General features: G+C 45.5%; 1 protein-coding gene across 5 annotated transcripts; it reads left to right on the top strand.

Annotated features, from left to right (window-relative positions):
- Nucleotides 1-783: 783 nt before the first annotated feature.
- Nucleotides 784-20,641, top strand: LOC121593918 (myosin light chain kinase 2, skeletal/cardiac muscle-like). Of its 5 annotated transcripts, none has more exons than XM_041916709.1 (5): nt 784-1,401; nt 16,120-16,414; nt 16,732-16,873; nt 16,983-17,182; nt 20,040-20,641. In XM_041916709.1, the coding sequence occupies exons 1-5, from the start codon at nt 1,368-1,370 to the stop codon at nt 20,383-20,385; spliced, it is 1,017 nt and encodes a 338-aa protein (XP_041772643.1). In that variant the 5' UTR covers nt 784-1,367; the 3' UTR covers nt 20,386-20,641. The 5 variants fall into 5 exon arrangements, with proteins under 5 accessions (XP_041772643.1, XP_041772642.1, XP_041772641.1 ...); XM_041916708.1 differs by lacking the exon at nt 784-1,401 and adding an exon at nt 10,214-10,290; XM_041916707.1 differs by lacking the exon at nt 784-1,401 and adding an exon at nt 10,233-10,347.
- The last annotated feature ends 282 nt before the right edge of the window (nt 20,642-20,923 follow it).

The following is a 20,923-nucleotide window of genomic DNA, read 5'->3' as shown; positions in this document are numbered from 1 at the left end:
AGTCTTATCTGACGCAACCACCCATCACTGCCTACTTTTAAAAAAGTATTCAAGTTTCATGTTGTCCCTTTCACTCCTACAAAGATGGCTTCTCTGTTCCAATTACATACACAGTGCAAAGTATAAAATTTCCTGAATTTGTTAAGCCCTACTCTTTTTGTATGGGATTGCATACAACTTTTCCCCACTGGGCTGGATACTTGCGTTCAACCACGCGATACTTGCGTTCAAGAACGCTTCAACCGAGTCAGGGGAGGCACACCTGCAACGAACATAATGTTGAATTATATTTATATTACATTATATTATGTTTATTACAAAAAAAAAACAAATAGGAAGGATAAGAAATAGCAAATTGATGCAAAATATAAATCCCATTACCAGCGCTTATGAAAAATATTCTGGTCAATGCCATCACCAACAAAGAGTTTCTTAATGTCATTAGAATATATCAGTACCATACGAATAATGAATTTCTTAACAGCGACCACATTCCTTAACTAGATGGTACAATGCATCTCTCCCAGACGTCTGCATGATTTGGAGGTCAGTAAGTCTGGGTTAACCGTTCTCATGCTCCGTTTCCGCCGCAAGAGAAGTTTGCTTGTGTTGATTACCATGAGAGAAAATTCGTGCGAGGAAAACTTTACCTCAAGAACGATCTCACACGTGCTATCTCTTCAAGAGCATAAGCTGAAATGAAAGAGAGAGAGAGAGAGAGAGAGAGAGCACGTATGGATCTGATGATCTTTACCATGCAAAGTCCCACTAACCCCAGCTGGCTGCACGAAGCAGCGGTGAGTTGGATCTGGCCTGTTGGACCGATCCGCACGCGGCGTTTTCTTCCCTACGGATGCTCTGTCCGCCGTCAGTGTCGCGTAACGGTTTCTAGGGGAGAACACAGGACCTGCGTTCAAGCCGATCTGATCAACGGGCAACGGACGTAATTTTGCTGAAGTGTAGTAAAAGTGTATTTTAGACACACATCTTTGCGCTGTCCTAGTGAAGTGAAGTGATCGTCCGTATGTGAAATGTGATTAAATTGAGGTTTGATCAACCAGATCTGGTTCAAGATAAGATATACAAGTAGTGATCATGGTGTGATAGTGGGATGCATACGAAAGTGATGGTTGTATGCTCGTGCTCCACAGTGTCTCTGTTGAAAGTAACGCACAGTGTAGCAAATCAGAGTCCGGTTTATTGACACGGGGCATCGGAACAGCTTGCTTACATAAGCTGTGATTTGAAGGGTGTTGTTCCCGGGGCCTATTTCTTTCTTTCCAACGTGGGATACAACCCAGCTGAAAGCTTCTACGCAAAAGACAACCTCTACTGTAAGACTAGCGACAAAGACAACCGCAAGCAGCATGTATAAAGTCGATGAAAACTATCCTATCACAGGTAAGGAAAGTGGACAGTCGTTATGAAGATTTTGAACACGAGAGTAAACTTGATACAAGAATTTACAACAGCAATTTAATCTCTGAATTATTGGAAAAATTTTGAACAATTTGCTAGTTAGTTGACTCTTTTCTGTGCGAACAGTCTTTGATTGAAATCATAAGACGTGGAAATATGAAGATCGAAAGGGCATTTAGTTCAATTTTGGAACAAGTGTTTCACGTTACAGCGTTCACTAATTTCATAATATTACCTTACTTTCATTGCGATCATACTGCGATCAATGCTCAATTAAACAATTTATCCTATTGGTAATGCGTTCACCCAGATTAGATCCATTTTTCTCACTCAGCACCCAAACACCATCAACCTTCTGTGTGAATGCTCACCCTAATTCCATCCCGTTCGCAAATGGGCCATTTCCGCGTGCCGATTGGCAATCCGAACCGAACCACACACACAAAAAAACCAACCCTCCCCCAGCTCAATCCCTGGAGTGGCCGCGGTGCGAATCGTAAGCCGACGGCGTGTACTTTACGACGCCGTTACCGCAGACTCGATCGGTAAACAATGTAGCTCGTTTATTTTCCTGCCACACCGGCCACCGGCGGCTTACCACGGAAACGGGAGGATGGTACATGGTGGTACATGCTGCCTCTCGAGCTTCCTTTCCTCGTACGGCTTGACTTTCGGCCGAAAGGGGTTCGCTCGCAAACCAGGCACAAACGCAATTAGGATGACCGTTTGACGTCAAATACGGCTGCGAGTTTTGGCCAACTGTAGTGGCGTGCGACTTTCGACGCCATTTTCTTACAATGACAATGAACGACAGCGAAGGGAGGAGACAGAAGGGAAAGTAGCCGTTTGTACGGGCAGAAAGAATTGAATGGAACGCGAGAAACCGAAACCGTTCGCGGAGGAAGAATAATGGCAACAATATTCCTACGGACTGATTGGGCGGACATGTTCATAAACATTCGTCACAAACACAAAACGAGAAAGGTGTTTGAAATGTTTACGATTTCGGTGGCAAGTCATTTTTTTTTTCATACGTTCCAAAGCCGGCATTTATAATGTACGCTCCAGGTGCTTCTCGGGCACGTGGGCGCGCGCGCGCGCTTTACTCCAATTCGACCAACAACCAGGCGTACCCATCGCTCGTAACTTTATACTGAAATATTAGTCCCGACCAACAGGCGGCTGGCTGTTTCTATGGAGACCGCTTCGGAGAGCCGCAGAGCTAGCCGTTCCAACCAGCTGGCGGTGCAATTACTCAAACCAACCGACCAACGCTGCTACGGTCGTGCTGCGCTTGATCGATTTGGTATTGAGTTTTTTGAGTGGAAAGTAAAGCCGCCGCCCGCTTGATTGATTAATTTGCTGCCGGCAACGGTCGGATCAGGCGAAGAAGCTCACAAATCGTCACAATATGATGCACATTTTTCATCCTCGTGTAGGGGAGATATGAAAGCGAAAAGAGTGAGTAGAAGACGATCGCGAAAATTGCTCGGTACGGTGCTTGCTGGCTGCAATCAACGTCCCTCGCGTAAAGATGGGTAGATTTTTGAATGGATGACGTGGGGCGTGCATTTATAAGAAAAAAAAAACGTTTCATTGATCTATGGATAAGCTGAGAAAGTGTGTTTTGTTGATAATTGTGTTTTAAAATATGGACAGTATTAATACACTACATTGAGGCAAAGTATAATATGTTTGATATACAGGATTTTCCAGAAGTACTCATAGCTGTGCGACACTTTATTGACTCCTTCTTACGTGAAATGAACTTAATGTAATGGGAATTGGACTCTATAGCACACTAGTTGTACAACTCCAATAAGAATTTCCAAGAAGTCTGTCCAAAAAGGATGCCATAGAGTCCAACTTCCATCATATGAAGTTCATTTCCATAAAGAAAGAATCTATGAAGTGTCCCAGAACCCTTGGAAAACCCTATAAATCTTGCCCATGTCGTTCGTTTGCAAAAAAAAACATCTTTCAGAATCAATTCTTCTCAACGACAACAACAGCTGTTGGTCCAGGACTGCCAGTACCCACTAATGAAGTGTCAGTACCCACTAAGCTTAGCTTTCAGTGACTTATTGATACCATAGCAGGATAGTCAGTCCTACGTATGGGAGCACGGTCTGTTCGGGACTTGAACCCATGACGAGCATGTTGTTACGTCGTAAGAGTTGACGACTGTACCACCAGACCGGCCCAATCAGAATCAATTAGTCCTTTATTATTATTATTAACATAAGACTAAAGAATAATTTATTTAGTAATAATAAAACTTTGTGTTCTGTCGAAATTATTTCCGATAGAACGAGGATTAGCCATTCATAAAGAGATATTGGAGGAGATATTTTGCAATTTATAGTAAAGCAAATATTTGCTGTTTTTATAAAATACACCTGCTTAATTACTCATTAAATGGTTCTGAATTAATATGTATGGCTGTAGGTGATCATTATTACCAATCCTTAATGCGAAGGATGACAAAAACCGTGTCATTTCCCTTCACACATCACTCTCCAATCCAGCTGGTTTGCCGTTTTGCCATCGAAACAAAGTTAACGATCACCGGCAGCATCTTTTACCACGAGCCAAAAACACGCTGTTTACCTCCAGTGGAATGCAACACGCTTGTTAAGCTTAATAAAAATAATTCCTCACTCAAAACCGCCAATAATAAACCTCATTATGTGATTCACAAACACACACTCGCTGCGCTCTCACACACGCGCGCCACGGTTTTTGAACGAATCACACACTGCAGCTCGTCCATAAGTTGGCTTATTTGTCAATGAAAATATTTGCCAGCAATAAATCAACGCTCGCTCCTGCCCGTTGCCATCGAGCCCGGTGGTGGTTCGCGGTGCAAACACATCGTAATGATCGAAATCGCGGAATGATCGCTTAAAGTGGAAAATTATTATTTCCTTCCCGTCCCGCGGGGCAAGCGATCGCACAGGCCAAAAGTGACCTACTGGTTCTTTCGCTCTTTTCCTCCACTTCCATCAACGGAACGTTTCGGGGATGGGAAAGAGTCGGTTGGTACTTTGGCATAGTGTCAACTAAAATTAGAATTGAAATGTCTCATTTCGATGCTTTTCGGCGGTGATGGTGTTTTTTTCCTACGACCGGGAGATCCGGGAGGAAGGGCGAGGCGCATGGTTTTATTATTATTTTCCCAGCGTTTTGTTGAAACGGCACGTTTCGTGTACAAGTTACCGTTGCATAACAAGACCGGGAAGATCCACCACACACACACACACATACACACGAGAGAACGATAAAGCGAACGTTCGCCGCTTTGCACGAAAATAAGGAAGATAAGGCACTGCCCTCGCCCGGTTGATCCGTCTGTAAAATGCGTGGACGTGATAATTGATACCCGGGATTAGCAGAGATTTGTTGCTACATGACCATTCGAAGGGGGGAGTGTTTGCGTGTGTATGTGTGTATGTGTGTGTGTGAAAGAAACGAACATACCTCGAGCGAAGACAGCCAAAGCTAAACATTTTCCTGTCTCGACACGTGGTGTAGTTGATGAGATGATCGATACGAAACGTCAAACGCATTGTACGGGATTCTATGAACATAACCACGCTTCAACAAGCCGTTTATAAGTCAATCAATAAGTTTTTGTTTCTCTAGTAAATTGTTGTTTATCTTTTTCGGTTGTGGATGACTGTAAAAGATGGAGGCGCCTAGTGTGCATAATTCCAGCGATAATTCTGAAACATTGATACACTAATCGCTCTTAATTCACCGAATTGAGAAATGTAGATTATGTAAAAAAAAAACAAACTTATACTACAAATGTTTCCTATAAAGCTTAAACGACATAGCCTTTATAACACGGCTGCAATAAACTTATTTAAATCACGTTATTCCAAAAACCTCAACCAACCCCTCCCAGACACTCAGCAACAACCTAATTTCCCTCCAAACGCTCTTCTGCCGCCAAGCAATCAGACCATCCGCTCCAATTCACTGCACGAACCACTAAAACATCTAATCTCCGATTCCCCGATCAGACAGTGCCGGGTTTTACTGCCGTCCGTTCGGGTGTGCTACTGCAACCCAAACCCCGCAAATAACGATGATCGTCTTTCGATACGCACCAAATAAATCGCACCCCAATCGCAAACATCGGTAACGGCATCTTCTTCAGCTCTTCCTCCGTGCCGTTAGCGTTTCCAAAAAAAAAACCCCGTGCCAATTCGTATGCAGCAGTCAGTCAGGCAGCGATTTGGCAGACGGCGGGTCCCGGGGCCAAGCATCATCACATCGCCAGTGCGCAAGGAATCCCGCAACGCCGTGTGCATTGTTGCGATGATCCCGCTACCCGATTGAAGCATTTCGGGGCATGGTGCAGCAGCGTCTCGGGCTCGGTTGCTTGTTTCGGTTTCTGTGTTTTTTTTTGTTTTGGCTTTGGTTTTGCTTTTCCGTTTTTGTGTGCCGTCGCATGCCGACGAAATGGGCGATAACATCTGGCCGGTGTGTGTGACGCCTGCCAATATGCGTTCGCGTCATTTGCGTGCGTTCGTTCGCCCCCAACGGCACGATGGCGTAACAGTGGAAAGGTTTTGGGACGATCGGGAAGCTTAAGAGATTTTATAATTATTGTCCTGTTTTTTTGTTTTTTTTTTTTTTTTTTTTTTATTCGCAAGTATTCACTTTTAGCGGGATGAAGAAAGACGTTTGAAGGAAAATTTACGGATTTTTACTGTTGTTGTTTTTTATCAAATGAAAACACATTTGAGATTCGGTCGTTGTTTTGGTATAGCAAAAGCGCACTGAAACTCGAAGACAATACGTCTGATAGATGGTATTAAGTGATAATGCACCGTGCAACAATCAAAATGAAATCAAAATAAAATCCATTCAACCCGCTTTTCTTGGTAGAAACAGTCTAATTTCTATTTTAAAATCATTGGGACCATTCGTTTGCTAAAAGGAGCACAAAGAAATGAACTTTATGTTATTGTTTCGTGGAACAAGTAACAAATAGTACAGCAGCTCTCAATTTTGGTAGCCAATTGCACGCTAATTGAGATATATTCGGAAGCTAGATAGGGAGTTTAAGCTGTTGTTTTCTTTTCTCACTAACTTATTCATTCAAGAACGGAAAATTCATCTATATGGAGTATTTGGTAAGCCACGAAAAACGTGATCCAACAGTGAGTTCAACAACACTACGCCGGCCTCAAAACGATCGCGAGGACCCTTGGCGCTTTAGCTCACACGCGGATTAAACAAAGCGTGAATGAATGGTGAACATAAAAATGGCCATTTTCCTTTCTAACTCATTCACCCAATGGCGTTGTTTACACCGTCCTGCTCCAACACTAAACCCTCATTGCATAATGCTAAAATATCTACTAAACGACAGAACAGCAAACGAACGAGCCGTGGGAAATAAATAACTATTCCCGAGTATGTAATGCGACATGGCACTAGCACCGCATACCGCTGAGTGCGAACATTTGCCAATCACCTCACCGCGTCGAGGTTTCTGCTTAGGCCCTCAACAAACAAGAAAAAGGGAAAGCATTCCGTTCGCTCCCATTGTGCCCCGGTGAGGGGTAACCAACATAGCCGCAAACCATAACACAAAACGCAGCCCCGACAAAACGCCAAGGTCAGGGCACACAACTGATGCTCGTAAACCGGATGTCAAGGTGGTTCATGTGTGGCGCAGGAAAAGCAACGCCACGCTGCTGTGTGGCGCAAATTCGATGGAGACGCCCGGTAGTTGGTACACGATACAACCAACACAGACGCAGACAGGCCCGCCCGACGGAGGGCAAAATAAGACACCACAAACACAAACAGTGCCGCACGCTCGCTTGCCTACCCCGGCGATGATCAGTGCCAGATGGGACCGATCAGCCGACAGAAACCTCGCAGCCAACGGCTGAACAACCAGCCAACGACCGTGCCAAAGGTGATAAACTGAGGTGCACGAATCATCCTTGCAAACAAATCAAACCTGAAGCTCAAGAAGAAGCATTTCGGAAAATGTTTATAATGGAAACTATTTCACTAGGCTGACACAATACTACTACAATCGAGTAAACTCTTTTGTTATAATTCTCTCTCACGCTCTCTGTGAGTGGTTCTCTCTCTCCGCCTTAACTCATTGCTGATGCTACCACCATCACCACCACTACGAACGATCGTTAATGGATGGCCTCGCGGCGCGACAGATCGCGACAGTAGCGTTATAAATCGTGAAGGTCACCGAGACATAAATCAAACACACTCGAGCGTTTGTCTTGCACCGCGGGAAGAGCTCTTGGGAGCGCGGGAAGGTGTGGGAAAACCTTCTTGTTCGGATTGCGCCATTTCGACTGCGGTACTAAAAGGCACTATTTGTAAGGGAACAGGTAAGCCACACGCCGGAAGCAAGGTGCAAACGAAAGCAATTGTTTCGAGAGCGTCCTGAGAGTGGGTTGAAAAAGGGTTCATTAATAAAAGGGGACACTAAAACATTCATCGAATTTTTAGAGGGTAGAGAAAGGGGAAATGTGAAGAATTAAGCTAAATCAGCTCGAATGAGGTACGGCTAACTATGAAGGTAAGCCATTCTCTTGCTCATTGTAACTGTTGTGGAAAGGTCATAGCGATTTTATGAATATTTTAAATTTTAGTGTCTTAGAGTTATATGAATTTTTGGGATTAAATTACGTTAAATTTAATTCATCGGGAATCATCGTATACATCAGAGAAAGATGACATATAAAGACATATGACATGTCTTGAGATGACATATAAAAGAGATGACATATAAGAATACAAAGGAAACTTCTATTGGAATAAAGCTGTAATATCCAATTGTACTTTATGTTTGTACGGTCCGATTGGAATGTTTTATAGTTTAGCCCCTTCACATTCTCGCTATTTTGAAAAATTCTTCTTCTTTGGCACAACAACCGCTGTCGGTCAAGGCCTGCCTGTACCCACTAGTGAAGTGAGCTAGGCTTTCAGTGACTTCTTGTTACCATAGCAGGATAGTCAGCCCTACGTATTGGAGCACGGTCTATTCGGGACATGAACCCATGACGGGCAAGTTATTAAGTCGTACGAGTTTACGACTGTACTACTAGACCGACCCACCGGCTTTTGAAAAATAGATCAAAAAAATATCACCCAATTTCATTTCTCTTCTATATTAAATATTAAACAACAAATCATAAAAAATGTAATTCATAACATAAAACATTGATTCATTAAAACATAGTTTTGGTCGAAAAAAAAAATCAATTTAAACAACGTATGCATTAAACTTTGAAGATAATGATGCTTATGTTACTTAAGTATGGAGTTGTTTCATGAAATGTTGTTAACAATTGTCAAAATTTGGAAAACAAAGGTTGTTTACACGTCATATCGAACACCCCCATGCGCAGATAAACCAATTCATACACATTAAATGCAAATAAAATACAGCCAAATAGTAGTTTGATCGCTCCGCGACTCCGGACGACTCCATTGCCGATTTGTAAGTCCGATTCCAACTCCAGCAAAATCGGAACCCCAAGTTCCACCCGGAATCGGAGTCGTCCGGAGACGGAGTCGGAGACATTTGAGCTCGCCCAAAGTCCGGCGAAGCCGTTTGTGGTCGGGCTTTTAATTTCGTGATGTTTGTTTTTCCTCTTTCGCTTTGTGCGTGCAGTTCTCAAATAGGCTTTACTTTTTAAGAATAGCGGTTTGAGTCGACTTAGCAGGAGTTGGAGTCGGATATCAAAGGCCTAACCACAAAACATTACACCGGCAGTCTCCGGCCGACTCCGGACAGTCCCGACTCCGTCCCACTCTAGACGACTTTAACTACGGGCGACTCTTCCCGCTCCGAACGATTCCAGATGACTCCGGACGATTCCGGACGATTCCAAACTGGTCCGGATAATGCTTCCGGAATTGGTTCCAAAACGTGCCAAAACTCTAGACGTTTGCCAACTTTACCGATCACTAGTGCAAACTGTATGGCGTAAAATAAATTTTAAAACAATGAAGGATTTCCCAAGAATTATTGACTATTACCGGAAAATTTGTGGAAGCTTCGCATAGTTTTTAGAATCGTTCCCATTATTGTTGGTTCAATTGTATTACTATCCAATGGGACGATTTCAATAAATATAGGAAACGGTGAATGAATCGTGAGACGGACCCAACAAATTACGGGCATCAAACAATGAATCGTGGAAAACTTTGTAATACGATCGCGACACATTTAATCGCTAATATCGATCACCTGACTCCGTCCTGCTGATGTAATTTAAGGTACATTGAGGACGGTTAAGTTTTAGAAATCTAAAAAAGTGACATAGTTACACTAAAATTACAGTGAAGATTCTCCCTTATAGCAGGCTTTAACCTTATCTTTGAGTATTCTTCCGCGTTATAATGCAATTCCATTGCGCACGCAAACACTCGTAAATATTTAAACCCTTTCCGCTATCAGTCTATCTCCCTCTCCCCCTCTCCCACTCAAACAATCCATTTTACTTAACCTTAACATTCACAGACCCCGCTTTATGTTTATGTTGATGAATCGCTCGCAAAAACAAATTTGGCACCGCACCGAACACACAAACACACAAAGAGCACGTAACGTACGTGTTCGGAATAATGTTTTTGCCACTGGCACTGGCACTAGCCGGCACCGTAAGACGCACAGGCGCGGGAAAGATTTAACGAATTTTACGACTAATTACCATCGCCGCTTGGTCAGTCAAGTCACAGCGACTCAGGAGTGAACGGCTTTGGCCGCTTCCCATCGGTACCGTGGTGGTCGGTCATCGTCATCGCCATTCGCCCCTCGGTCGACAATGGATCAACGTACTGCCTTGCACTTGATCTTTTACCCTCTACGTGCGTACCACCAGCCGAGTGAATATGGTGTCCCAAAATTTGGTGCAGAAAAACAGAGTAAATTGTGCAGTACGGGGTTGGCTGTTTTCGATGTACTAGTGAACACACACACACACACGCACAAACACGCTCCTCCACACATGTGTGCAGAGTTTGGCAAGTGTTGGCGATGAAACCGGTGCCAAAGCACGGCCCGATGGAACGCCAAACGCTGGGCCGCTGCTGCGCGGTTGGGGCAGCACAGATCGAAGATTGACAAGAACATTTCCTGTTTGGCTGGGTGTTTGGCCACACGATCGAGCTAAAAAGCAGAAAAAAACCAAATCCCCATAAAAACCCCACACACCATTACAGTGAAGCGTGAGTGCGATTTTGTCACGCGGCATCACCGGGCCGGGCTTCCCTCCAGATGTCCGCCTCAGCGACCAGATGTGGTTGCGGTCCGGGCGTGTGGAACGGAAACGCTTGAACGCTTCAAATTGATACTTCCTTCTCCATGCCCTCACACACAAACCATACACACATGTACACATTGGAAAGAGATACCAATTTTTATGTGACATGCCATTAAAAAGCACGGTTCCATCGGTAGACGCATTCCTTCAACAGCGGAGAAAGTGATTGCTGATCCGGACGGTTTATCATGCTCGAAAAGCGGCGCTGTTCGTGGGCCAGCTGTTCCTGGCTGCTGCTGCTGCTGCTGCTGCTAGCTGGTTAGATCATATCGTGTCAGCCGGACACAATCGTTCGCTGGGGTGGTGGTGGGGGCCAAAGTGGTCAATGCCGAAAATAGAACCATCGAACCCAAAACAACCACCACTGAGCGTCGCTGAACAGGTATTGGTGTGTGTGGACGGGTATAGGCAATGCGCTGAACTGTTCCTACATGACAATGTAGCGTTAGAGGGCTGGGGCCGTTATCAGACATGTTTCTGTTAAAGCGTTATTTATTAAAATTAACTACAAATCAAAGGAGAATAGTCGGCGGATGAAATGATCGTTTTGCTACAGTTTCAGCTCTACAAACCCAGCCATAGCATTGTTTCAGCAAAGGACAATGTAATTAGTAGTAAATTACTGATGCCCTTTTAGTTTAAATAGTCCAATCAAAACAAAAAAGCTGTCATGACTTATTACATTCATATTTGAATCTTGTTGTAGATCGACAAAGGAAGCTAAATGCTCAAAATAAGTCGTTCTGTACTAATCTTTTCGCTTATTTTTGTCGTTTTGCGACCATAAGCAATAATAAACCCATATCTCTTGCTTCAAATACCTCAACGCTACATCGCGATCTTTCGCGAACAGGATCTCAAATTGCGCTATCAAACGACTGTAACTCAAGAAGGTTTTCTCGTATCTCTTTTCCGTCATTAAACCGCGAATCTTTCCCACCTAACCCACCCAACGAACGCACATTTTGCTCTTGAACTCTTCGACGGTTCCTTCTACTTTTTTTTCCTAGCTCGATTGTGAACAACACTTGGCGATTGCCGATTCTTTCGCGCACACACAATCGGCATCGCAGAGCGGTGGCAACCCGTGGCCCGACCAGGTTGGTGTGGGTAAATTTCAGCGAATTCAAAACTCCACGCGTGTCACCGATCGAACCGTGGCGTCTATTTTTATGTGGCTGCCGTTGCTTGTGCGGAAAGGAACGGCGGAAAGGATAGAACGACGATCGAGTGCTCTGTTCTGTTGCGGCGCTGTTTCGGTAGAACAATAATTTAACATTTATTTACACCCGCCCGCAATGCAAACCGCCAGTCGCGTTTTTGAATGGTTGTTTGGTGGTTGCTGCTGTGTGTGAAGCTGTACCTGCCACTGCTGGCCGTCTGTATGTGTGTGTGCGTGTGTGTGCGGAAAATTCCTACCAACAAATGGTGTCTCATCGTCTTGGCGATGCTACAAATTGTGCAGCTGGTGGGACAGCTGAGCCAAACAATCCGTTCACGGGGATGCGGACACGTGTTCCTTCTAGTGATGGGTAAAGTTGGCTAAACATCCGGTGTCGACTACGATACGACTCCGACAATTTCGGAACACACTCCGGTGGTAAGTCTAGCATTATCACGAGCCGTTCGGAATCATTTGAAGACGCCTGGAATAGCACGGAGTTGTCCAGAGTCGAAGTCTTCTGAAGTCGCGCCTCTATATGAAGTGCACGCGGAAAACGAACTTCGACCCCTGACGACTCCGATTTACACCGACCGACTATGATCAACTCCAACCCCGATGGGCCATAATGTAAGCCAGAAAGCTGAAATTTCAGCCTGTCAGTGGAACAATATTCATCATCCGGGTTGTATCCATTTCAAAATTACGATCCACCATATTGGATATTTCATCATTTGTGTACAAACAATGATGCATTTTTAAATCGTTTTGGAGTTTCTTTGCTGCATAAAATGAGTTAAAATACTTTCAATACATATGTAAACAACGATTCAAACTAGTCTTTGACTTTTGTTTTTGACAAATTATTTACGTTTCGGTAAAAAAAAAAAGCTGAATACTTCATGAGCTCGAGTCTACCATGCATGTTTTGCGTGTGGTGTAATATGGAGTGTTGAAAGGATTACAGCCGCCTACTTTCAAATTCCATACGAAACAGTTGGCTAGTATCGTAAATCCTTCCAGTCTTAGAAAGCAAGACCTACTTAAGAAGTGCACGTGCAAAGCGAAAGTGGAAAAAACGCCACGAAATCAAATGCCTGACCACAAGAACATTACACCGATCGTCTTCGGATGATCGGTGTACGATTCCGAGCGACTCCGAACGACTCCGGACGACTCCGACTCTCCACGATTCTGATTCCGGACGACTCCGGCTGTGGGTGCAACTAGTGGTTCCCATTTTGCCGATGTCGGAATCAAACTAACGATTAGTGATGGAAAAAATGAATCTCAGAAGGGATTCGAATCTTCGAATCCCAATCCTGCATGGGATTTAACTCCTAATTATTTAACTTTTCAGTACTTATATCATAAGTAGTACAGGTCCCCGAGATACTCGGACCTTCATTCAATATCAAATCAAATAATTTATTTAGTGACTATAACTTCTCATTAAATGCTACATTACACGAACATTTGCTATATTTTGACTGAAAACTGCGTGATTCGACTTCCGAAATTAGAGGTACGTGGTTTCTCTCGACCCCCATTAATAGCGTATCAAAAGCAATCGAATTGCAATCCCAATCAGAATCCCAACGTCAATCGGTTATCGGTTAGATTCCCAATCGAATCGCAATCCCAATCGAAACGCAATCCCAATAGAATCGCAATCAAATCCTATTCGCAAAGGAAACTTTTAGGGATTCAAAATCTACAAACGGAATCCGATCCGATCGAATCATTCTAGGGATTGAATCTTCGAATCCTCCGAATCCTAAATCTCCCAACACTGCTAACAATAGCCGAAGTCGGACCGAAGTCGTAGGTGCGGTCCAGAGAGTACAGCACTAATTTCATCGACGTTCAACCAAATGATCATCCCTTGTTGTTGTTTTTTAGAGGTTGTAAAATGGAAGTGAAACAATATTACTTACGACCACGCAGCACGCTTCACTTTATACGACGAAGGTTTGTTACGGGATTAAGATCGTTTGTTTTGACAATAAAAATCACATTTCACTGATCGTGTGTTGTTGGTTGCAAAAATTGATTGCTCTACCAAAGACGATCTTAGGGTCGTTTCAACTATTCTATTTCAAATAACGAAAATGTGCCACGATGCAACGCGCTTTTTGAGAACCAGGTTTAGAGCTCACGAAAAACTCATTTCACCGTGCCGCAGACATTGGTCACGGTAGAACGAAACAACACACACTGCCAACCCAAGCCAAGCAGAAACAGAGCACCGTCACACTTTAATTCCCTAATTGATTTGATTTATTGGACCACGATCTCTCTCTCTCTCCCACGCTTCTCTTCTTCTCTCGCACCAAGACGTCCCCAGAAATGCAAAGCCAACAGACGTTCTTTTATGTTTTGGAGATAGTGCGGAATAAATGGCATCACGCTCGAACGGCAACGGTGTCCTCTGACTCTCGCAGTCGCCGTTTGGTTGACCGTTCGCTCTCCTCTTATTGTTTTGTACCATCGCAGGTCCCTTCTCGCCTGTCACGGTCAACTGGGCGGGATCCCAGGACGGGTGCGAAAGCGACATAAATGTCCGACCCGATTTCACAAGGTTCAACAAAACACTCCCCACGTGGAGCAGGGGAGGCACGACGATCGCGCGCTTTGGAGGCAGAGCAGGCCACTCCTGTCACAACGCATCAGCATCAGTAAACACACACACACGGCACTAACACGGAGGAGCAGCACCGAACGGCGGGGCTGAACGTAGCTGCTGCGGCCACGGTCAATGGCGCCGAGAGGCCAAAGGACGAAATATGAAGCGTGATTTGAAGCTGTGTGTGTGTGAGGAAAGGTGTGGATCGCAATTCCGAGGTGTGGATTCTACCTCCAATTAAGCGCGATTCGATGCGGGATGGGTCGCTGGGAGCGTGAGGTTCGATCGCGTTCGTGTGTCTCTGATTTCAGTCGGTTGCGAAAAGTCGCAGCGAATGGAAATCAGTTCAGCATGGACGTTGCGAGAGTGTGGAGCTTGTGCAAACCGCGGTGTGAGTAAAGGCAGATATTTGAAGTGAAGTTCTGTGCATGATTTGGGGGTGTTCAGCAACAGCATCCACTTTCTTTGAGAGAGGATGGAAAACCTTTCTTAACAAGAAGTGTAATTGGTTCTCAAGTAGTCCAAAGTGAAAACTGCGACTTCGCAGTATCATACGTTTAAAGTGTCAAAGGAAAATTTTGAAAGCGTGCAATCGTTGTTCCGGATGGTCAGCTTAAACTTTGGAGTACAAAGCGACTAATTCACGTCATACATCGAACAACAAGTTTTGGAAATATGTGTACCACGTTGTACGGTAAATTCTTCCAAATTCAATATCATTTCATTCTTGCTTAAATGGTGGAAAATATCCCTGGTTTCGTCCATTAAGGATTTTTTTAGAGTTTGTCACAGTGAGAAGTGAGGAATTATATCTTGAAGTGTGTGTATTACTGTCCTCAATTCTGGAATAGAAAGGAAAATACAAGGAAAGATCCTCACCATAACAGATTGAAATGCATGAAAGAGATGAACTGCAACAACAAACGATTGTAGTGCCAATTTGATTATTTATGTATGAGTAGATATAGGATTAAAGTACCGTTAGAAGATCTTATTTCTATCATGAAGTTCAACAGTGACATCTTCACACAAATATTGTTTCAATAGCAGAGACATACGTTTGTTGCCCCAGGAATGCCCCATGGCTCTAACATGAATGTCAGTAAGAATCCAATAAGAATCGAACGGGAGATTTTCACACAAATTTCATATAACGCAAGTAGTAAGATCGCGTAGAATGTTATTGCCAAAAAGAAAAAAATCCTACTTTTCCCCTTTCCCATCGAAACCAAACAACAACAACAAAAAACACATGTATATAAATCTAATAACAACTTTAAGAAACTACGTCTCACCGCACCGCTCGAACTGTGCGAGACGCACCTAGACAAAGCGTCAACGAGGGGAGAAAATTATCCACTTTTACCGCGATCCGTGTGTGTTTTCCAAGTAAACAAACCAATCCACCCATCGCCGCCGTCGCCGCCACCGTGTCTTATTTTCATTGACTTGTCCAGTCCAAGGTTGCCACGGTCTCCACGTGTTGGCCCTTTTTTTCGATGCCCGACACACAAATACAAAATGGCTAAACAAATGCTTCTCCTCACTCACTCTTTCTCTTCCCTACTCCCTCCCCTTCCAAACAGACCTCGCACCGTCCTTCCCGTTCCGGGAGGTGCAGCTCAAGCTGGACGTCGACCCGAAGCAGCAGTTCGAGATACTGCCCGAGCTCGGGCGCGGCACCTTCGGCACGGTGTTTCACTGCCGCGAGAAGGCGACCGGGCTAGAGCTGGCGGCCAAGATTATCCCCTACAAGAAGAAGAAGGACCGGGGCGACATGGTGCGCGAGATCGACATCATGAGCTGCCTGCACCATCCCCGGCTGATCCAGCTGTACGATGCGTTCGACTACGAGAACAAGTTCTACGTCATCCTCGAGCTGTAAGTATGCCCCCGTGTGTGTGTGTGTGTGTGTGTTTTGTTGGTCTCGCGTCCTTCGGCTGCGGGTGAGTCCTACCGAGATACCGAGAGCAAAACAGCAAAAAACAGATAGAAAGAAAATGGCGTTAGAAACGGCGCAACAGTTGTTAAACACGCTACGAAAGCGTCGCACTGCGCGACTATTACGACTCACCCCGTCATGCCCCGTCATCGGAGTGGTGTGACCTTCGCACGGAACGTGCGGCCACCCGTCTGCCAGGTCGCCCGGTACCACCATATCCACTCATCTAGCGCCTGTCACCCCTCTGCACTTGCAGCATTCAAGGTGGCGAGCTGTTCGAGCGCGTCATTGACGACGATTTCGTGCTGACGGAGAAAGCGTGCGCCGTCTTCATGCGGCAGATCTGCGAGGGCATGGAGTACATTCACAGTCGGAGCATCATCCACCTAGATATGAAGGTGAGTCAACCGCAATCCGTCCGTCTCTTTCGTTTTTTGATTGAAACACTCACATGCACACGCCCTCTCTCTCTCTCTCTCGATCTTCTTCATCTTTCCCCCCATGCAGCCGGAAAACATTCTCTGCCTCACAAAGACGGGCAATCGGATCAAGATCATCGACTTCGGGTTCGCGCGCCGGTACGATCCGGGCAAGAAGCTGCAGGTGATGTTCGGCACGGCCGAGTTTGCCGCCCCGGAGGTGCTCAACTTTGACGAGATCTACTTCTACACCGACATGTGGAGCCTGGGCGTGATCTGCTACGTACTGTGAGTACTGCCCACACCTTGACACCGTGCGCCGATCGCTTCGTTACCGCATTCATTGCATTCACCAAGTTTTTTCCGGCTTTGCTTCTGCCGGAATTTAAACGTGCAGCCGAACGCTGCCATCATAATCCCGCTTTGTGCACCGGTGCACCTGACAAGTCATTACTGCGCTTCACACGCGTGCAACGGTGTAATGGAGCTACTAATTGGCGCGGCGCACGAAACAAGCGTGACGCGCGGCGTTCGCGCTTCCAGCAGCAAGTCGCGCAAGGAGCGAGCGCGTGTTCTTCAAGCGCGTGGCCGGCCGGCCACAGGTTTTTGCATGCGGTTTGTTTGGTTGTTTTTCACAACCGGAAATAACTCACCTCATGCTCTCCCGTTTGCCTTCAGCACGCTGACTTTGTAGGGTGTCTTTCGCTTACGCTAACCGCCGGGTAGGGGAAGTGGTTCATTCACAAGAACCATCACAGTACGTACGCTTTCTTCCTCTGTCCTTTTTGTTCCTTTTTTTTTGTGTGTCTGATCCGGACGACATTTACATTACCCCCTCGCGAAACAGGGTGTTCCGTTGCTGTTCCGTTGACGTGCAGCGGAGTAGTTTGAGTCCTTACTTCGTTCATTTGTGCATCTTTTTTTCACTATTCTTACTACTTGTGTTTCCATTTTTACTTCGTAATGTGCTACTTTTATCTGTTTAGTAGTTTTTTTTCTCTACTGTTTTACTACATTTTGTTTCATATCATTTTGTTTTAAATTGTTTCTACTTTCGCCTTTTCTTTTGTTTTGTTACCTATTTTCTAGTGTTACTTCTTTTTAGTTTTATTTTCTGACAACATTCGATAGTATTATTTTAAATTTATTTCTCCTTTTTTCTCATCAATTGGAGCCCATTTAATTGGTTTTTCTTTTCTAATTTTTGTAGTTGTTCTGAAGAGTTAAATAAGCAAAAAACAAACAAACAAACAATTTTCTAATTCAACTAAATGTAATCTCCCTTTTGGTGTGTCCGAATACTGATCACGTATTGACCAGCACTGTGATCGCACGCAAAACTGCGCCGCCAATTCAAAAGCGTGTTTGTAATTCTGTTTCCTCACTAGCGAAGTGTTCTTGGTAACATACCGTTTTGATTTGGTTTTTATTACCGGTAATCGATGGACGGATCGATCGCGCCCGCGTCGTTTTCGTCTTTCATTCCCCCACCATTCCCGTTGGACCATCAACGGCAAGGGGCGCAGCATTGAGCTGCGGGAAGAAACGATGAGGATGCATCTCAATTTAATTGTTTCTTCCTGGCGTTCATTGTGCTCACCCGTTTATCGTTCAACGGTCGTTAATATTCGTGATTTTTCCCTCTTTTAATTCACTTCGCTTCCATCACTGCCCGGCGTTGGCGTGTTTGTGCCTTCCCCATTCATCCCATGCATGGCCACGTGTTAACCGAATGTAAAGGATTCCCATTTTGATGGAAAAGAAATTAGAAATTAAAAAAGTGACTTTGAAAAAAGAAATCCCCCCTTTGGGATGTAAACGCCTCCTCCCCCCCCCTCCAATCGATCATTAAACTGCTGCACACCTCACACAGCCCGTGAGAGAACAAATATCGATTTAATCACACCGTAAACCGTAATCAATGCTCGAGGAGGATCGATCCCACCACACATTATCCCCGCCGGTAAATCCCCCTGGGCACTGAGTTTCTTCAACTCACCGATCGCGTAGCCGCGCGGGACCCGTGACCGGCAACGGTGCCCTCATTAGCATATACTCGCGCGCATACAAATTGAGCCCGATCGCTTGGTGCACTGCAACTTCATTCATTTCGGAGATACACACTATGACATAATAACAGAGCGCGCCCGGCACAGGTGGAAATTAGCATAGCAAAAGGGTGAAACTTCCCCATCCGTTTTAAGCGAGCGTGCAATTTTCCAAAATCCCGTGCCGATTGGATGTTTTTTTCTTTCTTTTCGTTTTAATCGTATTCTTTTCCCTTCCCCGTGGACCTGCAAACCCGCGGGATCTTTCGTGCTAATGATGGGTGAAAAATACCCGAACGCACCTTCAAGCACGTGTTGGAAATTCCCTGTCGTGCACGCGTTCGGCGGGGGAAAGATAAATAAATTTAAACATTTATACGACTGTACACGCTGCATGGAATCGTTTGGAAAGTCCATTCCGGGAATTGGACAAGATGCCGGAGATACCTTATTGCCCACCTGTTGGCCACACTCTGCTGCTCTGACACACTAATTGATTATCGTACACGTTTCGCTGGCGCACTTTACACAACTAAACATCAGCACCCTGTAACACTAACGTTTACGAGCTAGTTGTATATGAACAGTTCGTTACAAGTCGGCTGCGGCGTTCCCAGAGCACAACGATGTGAGTTCGTTAAAAATAATGACTTTATGTGTGTGTGGTTGATTAAAAAGGGACATTAAAAACATTAGATTGCATTACTATCAAACATTCCTTACGGATAAGAATGTGCTATACTACTCTGGAAATTTTGCTCTGGAAATGCTCCCCAACTGTGCTGTGTAACATCCGTTTTCGTGTTCATTCATTCGCTTTAGTGTTTTTTTTCATATTTCTCTTCCTTTCACGCTTTTTTCTCTCTTTCTTTCTCTCTCTCTCTTTTTTTCTCTCTCTCCCCTGTTATCCACTTTTGTCACGTAAATTGCGTCTTGCCGCTCTCATCACTGTCACCACTGCGCGCGTCACCACGCATCGCATCGCATCGCACACTTTCATCAATGCTCCAAACATCTTGTTTTACCCCACGAATGCGCCCCACCAACACCAACCAAAAAACCAAAAAACAAACCCGCTCGTTCGCACCGCCAAACAGCCTCTCCGGACTGTCACCGTTCGTGGGCGGCGACGACCAGGCCACGATGACGAACGTCCTGCAGGGCGCGTACACGTTCGACTACAAATCGTTCGACGCGGTGTCGGACAGCGCGAAGGACTTCGTGCGCAAGCTGCTGGTGCGGGACGGCGAGCGGCGGCTGACCGCGCGGAAGGCGCTGCGGCATCCGTGGCTGGCGGAAACGACCGCCCAGAGCACCACCGAGCTATCTGTGACAAAAACAAAGTTGAAACGCTATGTTATCAAGAAGCGCTGGATCAAGGCGGTCAATACGATCATCGCGCTGCGGCGGATGGGCGCCCGGATCGATTACGATCTGGTGTAGTAGGGGTTTGCACACGTAGGCCGGGCGCACGTGAACGGATCGGAAGCGTATGCAGACAAACACAAGCGCGCACAAACACCCGAGAGATTGACCCGAGGGCAGGGACCACAACAAGCGGCGCCGGAGAATGGAGCCGCCTGGTGGGAGAGCGAGCGTGCGGTGAACCGACCAGGAATGCAACGGCATGAAAATCACACACACACACACACACACACACACACACACACACACACACACACACACACACACACACACACACACACACTCACGTCCTGTCCCCTTCTGCTCGTCCACTGTTAGAATAGTCTTATCGCCATGACCACTCTCAACACACACACACGCCCCTTTGCTTGCCGCCCCGGGCGACAGAACGCGAAACCGGTTTCCGATGGTTCCGCTCGTGCTGGAGCGTTGCATAATGCATACCCGCCCCTCCACCCTCCGGTTCTAGCTTCCGTCCTACCGTTCCGTGCCCCGGCCGCCGGGGTAGGCCCGCCTGGGAGGCTGGAATTCTATTTCCTTTCCAATGTCGAGGAAT

Source organism: Anopheles merus, chromosome 2L (assembly GCF_017562075.2).
Source record: "Anopheles merus strain MAF chromosome 2L, AmerM5.1, whole genome shotgun sequence".
Lineage (NCBI taxonomy): Eukaryota > Metazoa > Arthropoda > Insecta > Diptera > Culicidae > Anopheles > Anopheles merus.
Note: the sequence above shows the minus strand (reverse complement) of the source record. Positions and strands in the feature narration are given on the sequence as shown.

What these genes read in the sequence shown, in the direction of transcription:
- LOC121593918 (XM_041916706.1), top strand. Translation starts at nt 14,792, where the DNA reads ATGGGTCGCTGGGAGCGTGAGGTTCGATCGCGTTCGTGTGTCTCTGAT. An exon ending in GAGCTTGTGCAAACCGCGGT is followed by an intron (nt 14,925 to 16,119) that starts GTGAGTAAAGGC and finishes CCTTCCAAACAG; the next exon opens with ACCTCGCACCGTCCTTCCCG. An exon ending in TCATCCACCTAGATATGAAG is followed by an intron (nt 16,874 to 16,982) that starts GTGAGTCAACCG and finishes CCCCCCATGCAG; the next exon opens with CCGGAAAACATTCTCTGCCT.